This window comes from Rhipicephalus microplus, chromosome X (assembly GCF_043290135.1).
Source record: "Rhipicephalus microplus isolate Deutch F79 chromosome X, USDA_Rmic, whole genome shotgun sequence".
Lineage (NCBI taxonomy): Eukaryota > Metazoa > Arthropoda > Arachnida > Ixodida > Ixodidae > Rhipicephalus > Rhipicephalus microplus.
In genome coordinates this window covers 294,102,153-294,120,336 of record NC_134710.1, presented here as the reverse complement: position 1 = coordinate 294,120,336, position 18,184 = coordinate 294,102,153, and the positions used below count along the sequence as shown (strand labels likewise).

Sequence of the window (18,184 nt, the reverse complement as noted above, 5' to 3'; positions counted from 1 at the left end):
TTGTGAACTTGCATTTGAGCTGTACTGTCAGATTATTTACAGATATTTTGGTTCAATATAACAAGTTGTCAATTTTCTGGCATTTACTAATGTGTACAGTGAAAGCTTTGGTTCAATGAATTATCGAGATAACCATTGTATCCTATGTGTGTTGTTGGTTAGGTACAAATAATACGTGGCACAATGAGACCAGTCTTTGAGACTAAACGGGTCCAGATATTGTGAAAGCAAAGTGAGCATATGTACAATGGCTAGGATTGTATTGGTACAGCAAAGTGACAAAAACATGTCAGTTTTTGTTAACCATGTTGATATGCAAGTACACTGGTACAGGTGTCCACCTATTTTTTTGACATTGGCATGCATTGTGTGCTCCCTGACTGTATGCGACACGCATCAGTATATGCAACTTTGCTTTGATGTTCTAGCCCCGTCGTGGTGGTCTAGTGGCTTTGGGGCTCGGTTGCTTACCCACAGGTAGTGGGTTCAAATCCTGGCTGCGGCGGCTGCATTTCCGATGGAGGCGGAAATGTCGTAGGCCCGTGTGCTCAGATTTTAGTGCACGTTAAAGAACCCCAGGTGGTCGAAATTTTTGCAGCCCTCCATTACGGCGTCTCTCATAATCATATGGTGGTTTTGGGATGTTAAACCCCACATATCAATCAAATCAATGCTTTGATGTTCAAAGCTCCTAGCGATGTGTTCCACGCACCAAGCAGCAATTTTTACAGAAAAACTCATTTGAAAGGGTTCCGAGTGCCTTGTAAAATTCCGCCACGCCTAAATAAGACAAGTGTAGGCGCCGACACAAAGCCGGCTGAAGACAACGACAAGAAACATTGGAAATAGGGCGCTACGTTAACAACGTAGAAGGAGGGTGGCCCAATCACCAGTCGACTCGAAGATCCTAGGGGCCAATGAATGGGCACCACGCAACTTGAGCCGTCTGCAATCAGGACGGCACAAGTGGGCCAGAGCGGAAGCAGAAGACTGAGCAGCGAAGAACGAGGTAGATCGAAGAAGACGTTGGCCATGGAAGGTCATAACCAGACCAGGCGCTGAAGACGGGCCGTCGGGTGTCGGGCCCGAGCCTCCAAGACTTCAACCGGCCGGAGCCTCCTGCCGTCGTGTTTTCACTCGAGGGGACCATAGCCATACGGTCCTGAACTCTTGCCCAGGACCTGAGGGCTTCCGTTCTGACAGGCGAACAAAAGCAGTCGGGCTGCGGTGCCGAGCTGTGCGTCCAGCTGCCCGGCCACGTTGACCCAGGTTGCTTGACGCGTCGCCTCGAGCTAGCGCTAGAACATCGCCACTAGCGAGCCCACGTTCGCTCCTAAAGCCGGAATCACCGCGTTCCGGTTTGCTCATTTTCGCCGAAATTCCGCATGTGCGTGTGAAGGCACTGATATCTTGCTCTACTCCACCGCTCAGCCATTCTGACTTTAGATTTAGTTGAACAGTTTGAACTTTTTTTGTTGGGTGTTTATAGAAATTTTCGTCCTGTGTAGTCAACTGTTTATTAAGCGTTTCGGTTTTGTGGGGGATTTTCGTCTTTTTTACTTTTCTATTAAATTTTATTTGGGTTTTTTGTTACAAAGAGCTATGTCCTTATTAACAAAAACTCTCCGAGGCACAGCCCAGGAGAAACAAAACATTAAAAATAAGCTCCCTGCATGACAGAACTGCATGGTTTTTTTACGTTAACGAGTCAAGGCTGTTGTTTGCGTGATCTATTACAAATATGCAATAAAAACAAGTCATCTGAAGAGGCCAGCTGGTCTTGTTTTCCCTGTGACTCTAGCTGCACACTGCACATATTCTCGTCTGTTGTGAGGCTGAATAGGATGACAGCTTTAAAAACATTCCCAACAAATGTATACAGTTGCCCCAAGCGCGCATTGAGAAGCAAGTACGGCACCTTTCTTAAGTTGAGGATGTGATTGGCGACATGCCAAAATTGGAATTCTGAATAGAGATATTGTAAGCACAATATTGACAACGTTTGACCTTCATCTTCTTCATCTGTATATAATCATCATCCCGAAAAACGTCGTCTTTGTTCGAAGAGATGATCAGTTGATTCGGCCTAATAAACGCCGTCGAGACTCCAACGCTGCTACTGTCTTACAGAGTGGTAGAGGCTGCTTCGATCCCCAAGTCCTCTCCGACGTCACGTTCCCCTGGAGCTTCGGTCGGGTCGCCGCTTGCTACCCCCGTCCGTTGTCATGGCTCAAGAACCGTTGCCCGGAACATCCAGCACCCCTGTCCTAGAAACCATTCCTGCGTGGATCAACGCCTGGCAGTGCGACCCACCCATATTTTGTGGTCTTTCACGCGACGATGTCGAGGTATGGCTAAAAGAATACGACATGACCAGTGTTTATAACCAATGAGATGAGCCTCAGAAACTTCGTCACGTCGCCTTCTATCTGTCCGATGTCGCGAAAACGTGGTTTTTTAACCACGAGGGTAGCTTTCGGATTGGCCTACATTTGCTTAACAAGTCCGTAGGATTTTTTGGAAACCGAACATTCATTCCGAAGTGTCGAAACAAAAGTTCGATGGGCGTGCCCAACATCCCGGGGAGACGTACACTTCCTACACTGACAACGGCCTTGCCTTTTGCCACCGCGTGAACTCGGCGATGACAGAGGCTGATCGTGTTCGCCACATCATCAAAGGGATAGGCCATGTCGCCTTTAACGATCTGGCTGTTAAAAACCCCACCACCGTTGAGGACGTCATCACGACATGTCAGCATCTTGAAAAACTCCAAGCCATTCGATTGCACCCAGACTACCCAGACGCCAGTGGCAGCCTGCCTTCCTCGGATGCGGATTTGCGCGCACTGATTCTCACTCTGATTCGCGAGGAACTTCAAGTGCAAGGGTTGCCATGTGCACCCGCCCCTCGGCCTCACTCTCAATCTGCTGGTCTGTGCGAAATCATCAAAGAAGAGCTCTCATCCATGGCTGGCGCTCTCCCATCGAACACTACGGCACCACCAACACCACCCATGACGTATGCACATGTTGCTGCCATACCACCTGCCTTGGTTCAGCACGCGCATCCTATTCCTGCGCAGTCAACGTAGCAGCATTTTCACCACACTCGCCTGTCCCAGCGCCAGTACCAGCGCCTGTGACAGCTCCAGCGCACTACGCCCCCTGGCACTCGCCTCACCCAATATGTTACTATTGTGGCATTCGCGGCCATATTTCACGATTTTGCCGCAAGCGCCAACAGGACGAACGTTGTGGCTACGATGATTACGAAAAGGATTCGGAGCTATCCCCGAACCAGTACCAGTGACGCCCTACGACACGTTCCTTCTCTCCGACTTCTCCACACGCCGCACCTCGCCCCTGCTATCCCGGACCCCGCCGGTCCCCTTCACCTCTGCGACGCTCAACTTCTCCTCTGAGACCGGCTGTACCTACTTCTGACTACCACTAGGAAAACTAGCTGGTGCAGTTTTTGGAGGGAAAGCTTCATCGCTCGAACAAACACAAAGACCTCCAGAGGGCTTAGCCAACTTGTTATTAGTGTATGCGGAAGGGGTAGCAGTTCAGGCATTGGTGGACACGGGGGCTGCTATTTCTGTTATTCATGCGGATTTGTGTACTCGTCTACACAAGGTTACCACCCCTTATTCTGGCACTCTCTTACGTAGCGCAAATGACTCGCAGATACGGCCATCAGCCCAATGCACCGTTAGAGTTTTCATTGATGGGATCCGGCATCATATTCAATTCCGTTCTGGCTTCTTGTGCTTTTATGCTTAATGTAGGATGGGGATTTCTTCCTGATGCTGCTGCTTCAATCTATTGTCGACAACGACTCATACATATGCGAGAAACGGATGATATTTCCCCGAAATCTTCATGGGACTCGCTACGAACAGCCAATGACTTCCTTGTGCCACCTAACCACGAGCATGTTATCACGGTTATGTTTGACTCCATGGACCACGGTGACGTCCTAGTCAGTCAAACAGGCCGTTGTCTATCCAGAGGGATTGCACTTTCATCGAGTCTTGTCCGCTTCTCCGACGGCACCGCATTTCTCGCAGTACTGAATATCACCAATGAGCCGATTCTGCTGACCTAGGGCACTGTTGTAGTTTCCCGCGTGGACACACAACCTATCTCTGAAGTCGCTTCAGATACCTGTCTGGTGAAATCACGTTCAATACCAACAGATGCTCCACCTACTACGGCTCTCATCAATGCCATCAGCACGGATCTCCCTCCCCCGCAAGCAGACGAAACAAGCATAATTTTTTTAGGAGCGAAGCTCCTTAAGGCGTGGGCTGTGCGTCCCCTGTATGTAGCCACCTCTCGTTCAGTTCTTGCAGTGTTCACTAGATGGCGGTACTTGTAGCTGACGGCATTAGGTATTACGCTAGCCACCGCCCGATCTAAAGGGTACAGCCATATCCATCCGTCCGTCCGTCCGTCCGTCCGTCCGTCCGTCCGTCCATCCATCCATCCATCCGTCGATCCATCCATCCATCCATCCATCCATCCATCCATCCATCCATCCATCCATCCATCCATCCATCCAAAAGATGCAAGATGTTATAAACTAGACGGCGGTACGTGTAGTTGATTATGAAAGATGCGAGGTGTTATAAAATAGGAATGATGCCACATATGGCGCGTGTCATCGTTCGATATAGTGCGGCGACGTACGCTAGGTGGAGCGTTGCAATAAAATCGAGTGGGCAAAATGTACGGAGGATTCATGGTTTACCAGGTTTACCTCCGGAGCTTCACCCACTCATCATCATTCACTTCGTGGATATGGCGGCACTTTTTTTTCGATGTACATTCCACTGCTCTAAGCAAGACTTCTGCGGTGGCTCATCGCATACACACCGACGGAACTTCTATTGTCTGTCGTCGACCATACCGTGTTTCTTCCAGCGAATGCGAGATCATCAACAAGCACGTTGCTGATATGCTCAAGCAAAATATCATCCGCCCCTCCTTAAGCCCTTGGTCGTCACCTGTCGTTCTCGTACGAAAAAAAGACGGTTCGGTGCGATTCTGCGTTGACTACCGCGCAATAAACGATGTAACCAGAAAATACGTATATCCCTTGCATCGCATTGATGATGCCTTAGATTCCTTACAAGGAGCGGAATATTTTTCGAGCTTTGACCTGTGCTCCGGTTATTGGCAAATTCCAATGCACGAGGATGACAGGGAAAAAAACTGTCTTTGCCACACCTGATGAACTTTACGAATTTCACGTGATGCCTTTCGGCCTCTGCAATGCGCCAGAAACGTTTGAATGACTGATAGACACTGTATTTCGGGGCCTCAAGTTGAAAACGTGCTTATGTTACCTTGACGACATCGTCATATTTTTTTCAACATTCGAACAGCACTTGCAGCGCCTACATGAAGTTCTGACGTGACTCGCTGCTGCTTGCCTTCAGCTCAACACCAAAAAGTGCCACTTTGCTGGCAAAAGTATTAAAGTACTCGGACATCTCGTCAGCACAGATGGAATCCGGCATGATCCCGACAAGATTATCACCATTCTTCACTTCCCGGTGCGTCAACGTGCCTAAAAGCTCCGCAGCTTTCTTGGCCCTGCGTCGTACTTCCGGCGCTTTATACGAGACTTCGTCACCATTGCGGCGCCACTTCACCAACTCCTTTCTTCGGGAGCGTCATACATACGGCCGGACGAATGCGAAATGGCTATTGGCACCTTGAAACGTGCCCTTACACCTGAGCCAGCGCTTTGTCATTTCGATAACGCCGCACCCACTCTCCTCCATACTGATGCCAGCGGACACGGACTCGGCACCTGACTTCTGCAAAGAACAGAGCGTTATGACGAACGTGTGATCGCATATGCTAGTCGCACCCTTACAGCAGCAGAGAAAAACTACACCATCACCGAGCAGGAGTGTCTCGCCGTTGTCTGGGCCATCCATAAGTTTCGACCATATCTTCACGGCCGCCACTTTACCATTGTCACTGACCACCACGCTTTGTGCTGGTCGTCGACGTTGAAGAATTCGTCTGGACGTCTCGGTCGCTGGATACTTCGTCTCCAAGAATACGAGTTTGACGTTATCTACAAATCCGGCAAGAAACACAACGATGCCGATGCCCTTAGCTGCTGTCCTTTACAATCCTCATCAGGCACTCTTGGCCTGTCGCTAACTGTGAGTGAATCCATCAAAGTGTCTCCGTCAGTTCATTCACTCGCCGCTGTCAATTTTATTTCTACCTTCGGCAACGAGACGTTTGCATTCCACAAACGCAGCGACACTTACTGTCGCTCTATAATGCAGCGCCTTCGAGGCTAATCTCGTCCTCCCAACGCCCGCGCCCATCGACAGCGGCGGAATTTCAAGCCTTAAAACTCAATCCTTTACCGCTTTGTCTTTCATCCCAAAGGACACCGCTTGGTTCCTGTTGCTCCTCGTTAATTAAGGGCGCAGATATCGGAAGCGTTTCGCGATGACCCCAAGGCTGGTCATCTTGGTTTTCGAAAAACGTCTGAACGCATCCGTAGTCGTTTTGCCTGGCCTGGCCTTTCCAACTGCGTAGCGCGATATGTTGCGTCATGCTCGCTTTGCCAACGCCGCAGGCGACCCACTTCCTTCCCGGCCGGTCTTCTACAACCTCTTCCGTGTCCTGACGCTCCCTTCGATGTCATTGGCATTGACCTGTATGGACCGCTACCAATATCAGCTAGCGGCAAGCGCTGGATTGTCACAGCAGTTGACCACTTACAAGGTACGCCGAAACAGCTCCACTTCCTCCAGGATCAGCAGAGGACATTGCCACACTTTTTCTGGAGGCAATCTTCCTAAGACATGGTGAACCACGCATCTCATTGAACGATCACGCAAAGCGTTTCTCTCGAAATTACTCGAACATGTCCTCCACGCATGTAATACGATTCATAAGATGACATCCAGCGACCATCCCTAGACTAACGGCCTCACAGAGCGCTTCATTGAACTTTGACCGGCATGATATCTATGTAAATCCACGCCGACCACACCAACTTGGATACCATCCTGCCATTCGTGACATATGCGTTCATTACCGCTACAAAGCGCACCACAGGCTATTCCCCATTCTTTCTCGTCCATGGCTGTCAACCAACATCTCCGCTCAACATCTTTTTTGACGTCCCTGTGAACTCGTCATCGTCATCGAGGGAGCACTTAATCTCTCATCTGGTCGATTGTCGCTGACGCGTCCACCTCAATACACAGGCAAGTCAACTAGAGCGGAAGACTCGCTACGATGGCGTTCACCACGTAGTTCCCTTCAATACTGGAGACAAAGTGCTGTCATGGACCCCAACGCGGGTTCCCGACCTGTGTGATAAGCTTCACTCACGTTTCATCGGCCCCTACACTATAGTCGAGCAGGCGTCACCTGTTAACTATCCAGTAACCTCTGTTGTCATGCCTTGCGACGGCTGTTTTCGTGGTACCGAGGTTGTTCACGTGTCGCGCTTAAAACCATTAGTGCGCCGTAATCCACAATCACAAACAGTAGCCTAATTGGCCGCTTCCGCGCGAGGAAGAAATTAGTGTAAGCACAATATTGACACCGATTGACCTTCATCTTTTTCATCTGTATATAATCATCATCATGAAAAACGTCGTCTTCGTTCGAAGGGTTGATCAGGCGATACGGCCTAATAAACGCCGTCGAGACTCTAACACTGCTACTGTCTTACATTATAAACATACCGGGATGTATCAGGTGCTAACCCTGTGCGAGACATTTCATAGAGGGTGATGAAGCTTTTTGTGTTTTGTAATCTAACGCAGAAACGGAGCCAGTGTTTTCTGTTGTGGCTCTTACAAAAAGCGACCTAAAGAATTGAATGTCACACGAAATTGTTGCAATCATCAGGTTTATATTTGGACTACGTATGAAATGTGTTACAACCTCTGCATTATTGTCATTATAAAATTGCGCTACGTTTATTGCAAAATGCAATTTATTTTGCTCATTCCAAATTATAAGCGCTGCGGTGCATGCTGTCAAAAATGAACCAGGTTGTGCACACTTGACGGTCGGTGCAGTATTGCCTGCCAATTTTCTAGTCCTAATGCCTCTTCGGTAGCTGTGCATTGCACTACATCATTCAAGATCCGGTTCGTCTCAACTCGATGTAAAACTTGTTCAGTGAATCCCGGCTATCGCAAAGGTTGTCATACATGTACGAGGAAAGGGACTCTCCTCGTTTCTGTCGCATTTAAATAAAACTATTTTCGCCATCAGTTGGAATACCTTCAATACTTCTGAACGGCCTAATTCGAGAGGGATGTAGCTGCCACGTCTCGATACGCTTACCCATCCGCCTACCCCTGGTGGCCTTCGTTGTCGAACTCAACAGTGTGCTCGCTGCGTAGGAGGCTTGTGGCGATGCCGACACAAAACGCTTGGAATCTGCGGGACACGTCTCGAGTGACTCAAATGTGCTAAGTTCGCATTTAGCCACCGAAGAGATGGCTGCGCTAAACAATCATAGAAAACAACCTATAGGTGACATATATACCTAATCCATGAATCTTTCCTGAAACAGTCGTCAGCTTAGCCCAAACTGAAAAGCTAATACAACAGTGAGTTCAATGGTCTCTCAATTAGGGGTCAAAAGATTCAATAGAAATACAATAGTGATGGTACTGCAAAGGTGCTATGCATCAGCAGAAAAGACTTGCAAATATGGTACGTTAGAGCTTCAATAGGCACGGCCCCATTAGTATATATATAGCATTGATTGACATGTCATTAGCGTGTAGAACTTACTTGTTTCAGATAATGTAGGATGTGAGAATTGTTTTCTGCCGCTTAACACTCTGGTAAAGGGCGATTATACTGAGATACGAACAAACTTCTTTGTTAGGGAAGGTGAGTATATCTCAATAAATTCAGAATATTTTGTTCATTCATGAAAGGTACCTCATTCTAGCAGACTTGTTGCCTTCAGGTACTGAAATTCATATCCGTAGAGGACAAAAGAACCGGACGCAGACACAAGCAAAAAAGAGATAAACAAAACGGACACTAGACAGCAACAGAATAGATGACTCAAACCCGCTTTGACTGCCTTCAGGGATTATTCGAGGGCTTATTGCTCAGCTTCGAGGTCGCTAAACATTCACGTACAACGTGACGGTATGTGGCGCAAAAAACAAAAAAAGGAGTCGCGCACTTGCCGACGTGGCTAGCAGCAACACTGGCTCAGGCTATCATGTTTAGACGAATAGAAATACCCGGCAAATCGGATTGTAGAATGAGTGCCACAGCAGCACAATCAGAGAAGCATCTGACTCGTTCTCCGAAAATTTTAGGCTCACTCACTACCGACGGTATAAGTTGTCCTTTTGTCCACTTTCTTAACATTGGTATCGTGATTACTACACTACAAATAAGGACTACAAATATTATCCGCAGTAGCTTCTATGCACTCCGAAGACTTCGTTCGTAGCTGACCCAGGTTCTAAGGGCTAATACGCCTAGAGAGATCAAGCAGTGCGTCTAAACGCTGCTTTCCAACCAAAAACTAACCGTAATCCTCTAGCCACGTGCCGTCACCCTTTTCTTTTTTGTTTTAGAGCGTGCTCTTTTTACTTCTTAGTTTCCTCGGCGTCATTTTGTCTTGACCTCGCTAGCAAGACAGGGTGGAGCTTCGTTTAGAAGTGGAAGTGAAACCGGGCCGTTTCGCAGTGAAGAAAATAGACGTAATGTTACGAATCTACACATCCACAGCAAAATGTTTCTTGTATTTATATCTGACAAAGAATGTTCAAACTAAAGTTTCTGTGTAATCCGACTTCGTGAGCTTGTCAGTAAGTTGTGCTGTCTTGTTTCTAGCCATAGTAGCTCTTAAAGTGTATACAATGTGTTATTTTTGTTCGTTCGGGATGGTTTTCATGTTCCACAGGAAATAGTAGACCCCGCTTGAGAACCATCGCGTGATAATAAAACTCTCAAAAAAACTGAATACGAAGACATGTACGCAGTAGTAACTGAAAAGATTTCTTACAATTTGAGTACAAATAAATGGAAATAGACAGCTTGCATAAGCTAACTGCTTCCGGCACGCCTCACTAAATTGCTGAAAAAGAAACTACTCCACGCATGACACACACGTTGTACATCATTTTGTTGAATTCGGCACTTATTACGTGGCTCAGACGGGCCCATGCCTAGATATTTTCATGTGTCAGGAAGTGAAAAATTTTCGTAATAACCAAATATGTGGATTTGGCCTCTTTTTGTTTGGGGGTAGAATGGGGGCGAGAGGGCTGACGACTGGAGTCAACACACTGGTCAAGATAATTGTAACATTGTCGATGCAGCCAAGATTTTGTATAAGAAGAGGTTTGTCTAACTTTTGGAAAAGGAGATGCGCAAACGTGGCAAGTTTTTCCATTTTATCCTTCTCTGCAATATATTCGTCTAGATTTTAAAATGTTTCTTGGTTAATGTGCAGTAATTGGCTCGTTCTTTTTGTTAGACACAATAATATTGAGAACCTACTGACTACTATGCCAAGGAAATGGCGGATGTTCTTGGAAACAAATGTAATATAACTGTGAAGAAAGAGAAGTGAACGAAAAAATAACTTGCCTGGCATCGCATCGCATCTCCAGACGTCATGTTACTTTCTTTGTAAGACTCAGTCTTCGAAGGAAGTTTATTTGCATCTTACACAAAGCTTCTAATGAGAGCCAAATGTCAGGAGAGCCTGATGTGATGCGTGTTTTAGCTGCTGAAAATTTCGTTTTACCTACATATGCCTCCTGTTGCGCAATTTGTTTCAAGTTTCACAAGAAAAGCTACTGGTCGTTCACACTTTGCGCATTGCCTTAACTAAAGGAAATGTTAAATGCGTGGTGTAGCGTGACACCCGGAAATATGCGGAGATACGGACGCAACTACTTCTACATGCACTCAGACTTCATTTAACAAATACCGAAATTAACCCACTCACTGAGGATGAGTTGCTGCTTTTCGTTTTGTGAAATAAACTTTGTAGAAAAAAAAGTACTCAATATTCCGCTTAAAGGAAACGTGTGTATCAGCGAAGCAGCGAGTGCTGACGCTGGCACTGTTGCTTCCGTTGACAATTGTGCTCATCGCGGCGTTGTGCAAAAGAGAAACCAGGGGACGTGCAAAGCGCACAGTGATTAGCCGTCGTTTACTCTTTGATTAAGGCAATCACGAATTTTGTTTGTTCAACAACGCTCAAGGAGACGTCCACCGGCAATACATCGAAGGTCAAGATGCAGTGCCTATAGTATGCGGGGTGGCCAGTGAACGGTTCGGCAGCATGAGCAGTCGTTTCTTTCAATCAAAAAACTCGCTAGCAGATGCTTCTTGCGTCGGCATTGCAAGACGAGGAGGGGGAAGGTAGGAGAGGAGAGAGAGGTGAGGGGACATGCGTATGCAATGGGTGTGAAGAAACCGCGGAGAGAGATGCCTAGAGAAGCGAGAGGGGGAGGAGACGCGCATGCGCAACGCGATTGCCACTGGATAGAGCTCGTATACAGATGATCTAATAAGCAAAAATGTAACGTGTGATATATTCAATCTAATTAGGGTGCTGATGCGGTCACCTAGCGTGACGGGCGCGCATGTACTGCGGCTATTTCCTTTCGGCCGAGGGGAACATCACGCTACAGAGACTGAATAAAGGCACGCCACAGCTGTATCTCGTGATCAAACCACCCCTCTTGCAGCCAGACTTGCCTTTTGCGCGTATACTGGTAGGCGGAATTTCGCTTGTTTAACCTTGACAAATGCATAGGTTTTCCATCACTTTCTTTTTTTCTTCTTTCTTGGTGCCCTTTCCATTTCCGACAAAGTATAGTTATTTTAGTTATCATCCGGTTCATTATAGCACGCTTTTCGATCAGTGACTAGTTGACTGTTGAATTAATTGTTGCAGTCACCTAGAACTTCCATCACATACATTCAACCAAATTGAGACTAGCCTAGAGGCACTCCTTTAAAGCAGATATGTGGATTGATATGTGAGGTTCAACGTCCCAAATCACCATATGATTATGAGAGACGGTGGAGCGGAGAGCTCCAGAAATTTAGACCACCTGGAGTTCTTCAACTTGCACCGAAATCTGAGCACACGGGCATACAACATTTCCGCCTCCATCAGAAATGCAGCCGCCGCCGCCGCCGCCGCCAGGATTCAATCCCGTGACCAGTGGGTCAGCAGCCGAGTCCTTTAGCCACTAGACCACCGCGGCCGGCCAAAGTTATTACGTGTTTTTGTTCATGTTTGCAGTTGATTTTGTTGTGTTGTGTAATTACATATTTTTAATCTCCCGCTCACATGTCAGTGACATGTTTTTCAACTAAATAATAAAAATTTCAAAATAGGAACATGCTTTCACTTCTGCTTTTTTTATTACCCTTTCTTTGTGATAAATATTTTTGTGTTAGCTAGACAGCATTTTGAAACCGTCCTCGCAACCGAAGATAGCCTTAAGTTTGCCTGTGTATTCCGTCAATCTTGACAAACAAAACCCCAGGTGTCAACGCGGGTGCTAAGAAGAGGCACGCTACGATTGAAACATGGCTCGCGGAGCGCGAGCCATGCGGTAATTTCGTCTATTCGAAAGCGTGAAGTAGAGGCGGTAACAAAAATAATCATATAGCCTTTCCTCTACACATACATCTTCTGATTATAGGCGCTATTTGTGTTTGGTGATCGCTGTTGTTCGACGTTGATAATGTCGTCATGCATATCTTACCTGTGATCAGCGGGCGGCGTGCATCGGCAGCCGTCGTCACGCCAGCTCTGGTACGTCCTGTGTACCTGGTGGTCGCCCCTTCTGCTGAAAAGTTAATAATAAATTGTGCTGTTAAACGCAGAAGAGTGTACCTTTTCAGTTGTGTAGCAGCTATCAACAATAGTGTTAGAAAATTGTGGCAGCTTTCTAGAAGCACTAAATGAATGTATACTTATGAGACTTGATGACTGATTATGCGAATTTCGAATTTTCCGTTTTTGGTAGGTAATTAAAACCATTGTTGTTTAAGAGTGTTGAAGAACGATAAAAATTAATGGTCGGTGTAACAATGTGTGTGCTGTATGCATAATGTGGGATTTTTTTTCATACCTTTGGACGGCAATAAAACACGCCTTACAGGTAATTTTTCACAGGGTGCGCACGTGGGTTCTTTATACTGTAGTACCTCGCTGCAGTGTTCTTGATAACGTGAGAACGGGCGAAAGAATCAGACTACTGCATCATGTATAATACATCGAGCATACCGAAGTTGATTTACATATCACACAACAAGTAGTAAGTAAGACATCATTCTCTATAGTATATTTTAAATATTGAAGGACGGTTGAGCTTCGCCTTCAAGAACAAATCGCGAGAACATAATCGGGCCTCGTGGGCCTCCTTGCTCCTTGAGTGTTCGGTTTATGCCTCGAGCGTGTTGCAAAGAAGCGAACGCCACTGCACGGAACACTGCCCTCTTCGTAGAACGACAGAATACGTATTGCGAGCAGGGTGGCCAAGTGGCCGCTATGTCGTAATTATTTCTTGTGCGAGTCAGTGAAGTGCTCACTACGCGGCTGCAGGGCAACAGGCGAACCTACGCAGCCATTTATTTCGTCGTTTGTTGCTGCCGCTGAAGACAATTGAACATCTGTGAGCGCTTCCTAAGGAGTAATCCTTTAAATGACCCACTAGGTGTTCAGATATTTTCCCTTCGGCTTCGTGTTTGGCACGTGCAAGAAGTGCCCTTCCGGCAAGAACCGCATTTGGAAATAAAGTGTCGGATTGGGCTTGTTTGTGCTCCATTAATAAGCTACTTAGCACAAAAAAATAGGCAATAAACACTCTCGTCCTCGTCTATTGTGTTCGTTGTCTAAAATATTTTGCGCGGAGCATCTATTAGGAAAACTTCAGCATGCAATAGATTATAATTATATTGATAAATCACATATTCTCTCACCTAGCCCAATTCTACGCTTCAGCCACTCAATATATGATGCGTTAAGGAGACTGTGTTCACTACATTATATTCATACGGCGATTTGTTTTTCTCTAAAGTGCTTTCAAGAAATCACGTGGCTTTGTGGTAGGCTAGTATTGCTTGCAGGCGGCTTGAGTTCTATTCTCTTTTAGAACCAGATAATTTTATGATTTGTTTTATGCGCATCTTTATCAAAATTTTCGGAACGAAAAGATGATGAATTTTCGCTCAGAGCCAGCGACGCCCACGCTGATGTCGCCATTCCTGCGAGACAATTCTTCAATGCTATAGCTTTAAACCTATCCGGGAAGAATCTTTTACGAAACAAAACTACCGCGAGAAAGCCTAATGCGGTTTTTGCTCTTTTTGTTCCGGCTGGTTAATAAAAGTACCAATGATAACAATGGTAACTTTCCATTTCAATTGACTTGAATGATTCACGATAAGGTGCGAGTTAATTCAAATTAGGTATGCCGTTGCGCTAAAGTCAAACGAATATCTTTTTCGACCAGCTTTACTCCTCAGAAGGAAGTCTATGTAATAGCGGTATTTCTCTTTTTGTCTTCATGTCATTATATTTTTCGTAAGCTTGTTGTAAATGGGTACTGCATTTACTGCTTTATGTACCATGCCACTAACCAATTGCATTCAATTCTTCTGTATTATACAGAAATCACTTTGTTTTCTCGTCTAAATGCACAACTGTTAATGCGCTGTATAGGCACATTTTCGGTATCATATGCAAAAATGCTTATAAACATATTCGCACGTACAATGTTTGCAAATATCACAATTCTTCAGGCAGATATCTTGCTGTATGAGAACTTTATTGACACTACTTGCGAAGTACTGTAGTTAAAACACAATGTACATACCTAGTTGAAACTCTCTGCAAAAACTTTCCACTAAATTACAAGATTCACCAAATCAGTAGTGGTCTGATTGGTGCAAGTGATTTCGCACATTATTGTACTCTCGATGTCATGCTATATTTCGCGAACTTAATGGCAATGAACTAGCTGTTTTAGAAGCATAATAATCTTTAGCAGCATTTCCTTGCTGCACAGAAGTGGCTACACCATCACGTCGAAACCGCACCACAAGCATCTCAAAAACACACTGGCTAAATGTGTAACTCTGTGAGAATTTTTTGCCTTATCTTACCTTACTCGTTTTGATTTACCACTGGCACAATTCGCCTCAAACTACTTCTTGTTCACCGAAAATACGTTGTATCGCAACCGCGTAACAAGCCGACTTTGAGAAATCGAGAGATAGAATGCGTGCCTTTAAATTAAAAAAAAAAGAATCAGTACCTAAAACGTTCGCTTCATTCAGCCGTCACCCCTATCGAGGGTTTTCTCGTTATGATTTAGAAAGAGAAAGACCAGCATGTTTGCGAATCCGTCGCTCGAGTGCACACCGCATTGTGTAAGGGTTCAATTTGAGGAACTTAGTCATAACCATGAATTTTCGTTCAGTAAGGGGGTAGATGTTGTGATGTATCCCCGCCCTAAATGCATGTTCATGACTTTTCAAGGCATGTTCAAATGACATCAACCAGTGCCTTGGCGTCACGAGTGTAACGAAGCCTTTTTTACGCGTGAAAGGCGTCGCTTTGTGTCGGCTGCGTGCTATGAAGCACTTGGGATTAGCTTGGCGACCGCTGTATCGACCGACCACCAGTGCGCTGTGCGAATGGCAAGGCTACTTTTTTTGTTCTGCAAAATATAAAACAGGTCTCTCTCTGTCAGATGTGTGAAGAAGAAGATGTGCCTGCAGCGAGCAGCATCGCCAACGCCCGGCTCTCTCGGCTCGTGCTTCGGTTCGTTGCTGTGCCGATCGCTGGACGGTTCATCACGCTGTCTCGTCGCTGCCTTTAACGGCTAATAAACCTCTTCACATTTGGTGGAGGTGCGGGGTAGTCATGACAGGTGGTAGCGTGCGGCTTCGCAGCTCCAGGGTGTAGCAACGGGGATTAACAGCAACGGGCATCGACGACGGCGCATTTCAAATGCTCTTGGCAAGGAATCCGAGCACAGTTTCCGAAGTCGTCAGCTTGTGTCAGAGCTACGACGAGTTGAACAAGCAACGCACTCTGACTCGGCAGCCTCAGCATGGTGGTCAGTCACTGTGCAGTTTTGACACCCTGCCCGACAATTCACCGCTGCTTCAGCAAGTTCGAGCCTTCGTCCGTGAGGAAGTCGCCCGCCAACTTTCCCTAGTGCCCTTCACTCACGAGACCACCACCCGTCTACCTGCCCCGCTTCGCACTGCTATTTCGGAAGAGGTTGCCCAAGCTGTTCCTGTTGCGCACCACGAGCCGCCTCTATCCAGCCTTGCCCACTGCCAGCGTGCCGCGCAGCTGGTAGGCCCTCCTGTCGCCTATCCGCCAGCCGTGCAGCCTGTGGCCGCGCCCCTAACGTATGCAGCGCAGCCTGTGGCTCCTCCTGTCGCCTGCTCGCAAGTGATACAGCCTGTAGCAGCGCCGTTCACATATGCAGACGCTGTGCGTAGGCTTCCGCAACCACCCTATACCTCGCGCTCACAGCCCGCACACCCAGCTGCTTATACTGCACCTTGGGCGGCACCACCAGTAGCCAATTCTTGGAGGACGCGTGATAACCGACCGATATGCTACGCCTGCTTTACTCCCGGACACGTTGCCCGCTACTGCCGCCGTCGACCTCAGACGTTCGGCGACTATGTCCGATCGTCGCAACCCGGCAGCCAACCCTTCGCGCAATACGGGCCGGTGTCGTCACCTCGCTATGCCCCTCCTAACGACCCCGACTTCGTGACGCCGCGCGCACCCTCTCCTCGTCGGCGATCGCCCTCCCCAATGCGTCGCCGGCCCAGACCTTCTGACCAGGAAAACTAAGCAACGCAGTTCAAGAGGCAAGAACTGCGCCGTTTTCGAACTGTCTAAGCCCTCGCTCCTCTCCTGCTAACGTGGTCGCAGTAACTGTTGAAGGTTATTGTACTTTCGCCCTTGTCGACACTGGCGCCGCTGTTTCTGTTATTGCCGCTAATCTCTGCCGTTTATTACGCAAAGTAACGACGCCGCTTTCGGGACTGTCGCTTCACACCGCAAGCGCACAGCAAGTAACGCCTCTCGCAGCTTGCACTGCAAGAGTCTCCATCGAAGGCATTCTTTACATCGTGGAGTTTATTGTTCTTCCTGTCTGTTCGCATGACGTCATCCTCGGGTGGGACTTCCTATCCCGCCATAATGCCGTCATAGACTGCGCACGCGCCGAAGTTGAGTTTTCACCCTTGTGTGATGTCCCATTACTGGACGCTCCTCATCAGCCGCCGAAGTTGCTCGTTCATGAAGATACCGATATTCCGCCTGGAAATTTCGCCCTTGTTCCCGTTTCATGCAACGCCTACACTGACGCTACAGTTCTTTTTATGCCTTCCGATATCTTAAAATGTCGTCGAGCTTTGCCGCTGCCTTTCGCAACAATTGATCTTGCCGCCGGAAGAAGCAACATGTTCGTAAGCAATCCGCTTTCCACACCTGTCACATTGCTTGCGGGGGAATGTCTCGGCCGCGTGCAGGATCTCGACCCTTCGTTTTTGTTTGATGTCCCGGACGACTACTGCGACCACCCCAAAGCACTGTCGGCACTCGGGGAGTCGTCCGATGATACATTTTCCAGCGCCATCGCCGACACTCTCACTCCCACCGAACATGCCGACCTGCTGAATCTTCTGCGTGAGTTCAGGAGTTCGTTCGATGTGTCGCAACCTCAACTGGGCCGCACATCACAAGTCAAACATCATGTTGACACCGGCCTACACCAGCCACTGCGTCAAAGACCATACCGTGTCTCCGCTGAAGAGCGCCGCGTCATCAACGATCAAGTTGAAGATATGCTTTGTAGAGACGTCATTCGACCATCCCACAGTCCCTGGGCATCTCCCGTCGTCCTGGTGCGTAAGAAAGACGGATCTATCCGATTTTGCGTGGACTATCGTCGTTTGAATAAGATAACCCGCAAGGACGTCTATCCTTTGCCGCGCATTGATGACGCCATTGACACCCTTCACGGAGCGGAATTTTTCTCGTCGCTAGATTTGCGGTCTGGCTACTGGCAGGTCCCAATGGCAGAAGCCGATCGCCAAAAAACGGCATTTATTACACCAGACGGACTATATGAATT

General features: G+C 47.3%; 1 protein-coding gene across 2 annotated transcripts in view; it reads right to left on the bottom strand.

The window, feature by feature from the left end:
- Positions 1-18,184, bottom strand: part of LOC119185974 (uncharacterized) — a 123,649-nt gene that overhangs the window by 91,456 nt on the left and 14,009 nt on the right. For both annotated transcript variants that reach the window (XM_075879362.1, XM_075879363.1), the window contains exon 4: positions 12,776-12,859. In XM_075879362.1, the coding sequence (XP_075735477.1) occupies positions 12,776-12,859 (84 nt within the window). The remainder of the gene's footprint in view (positions 1-12,775; positions 12,860-18,184) is intronic.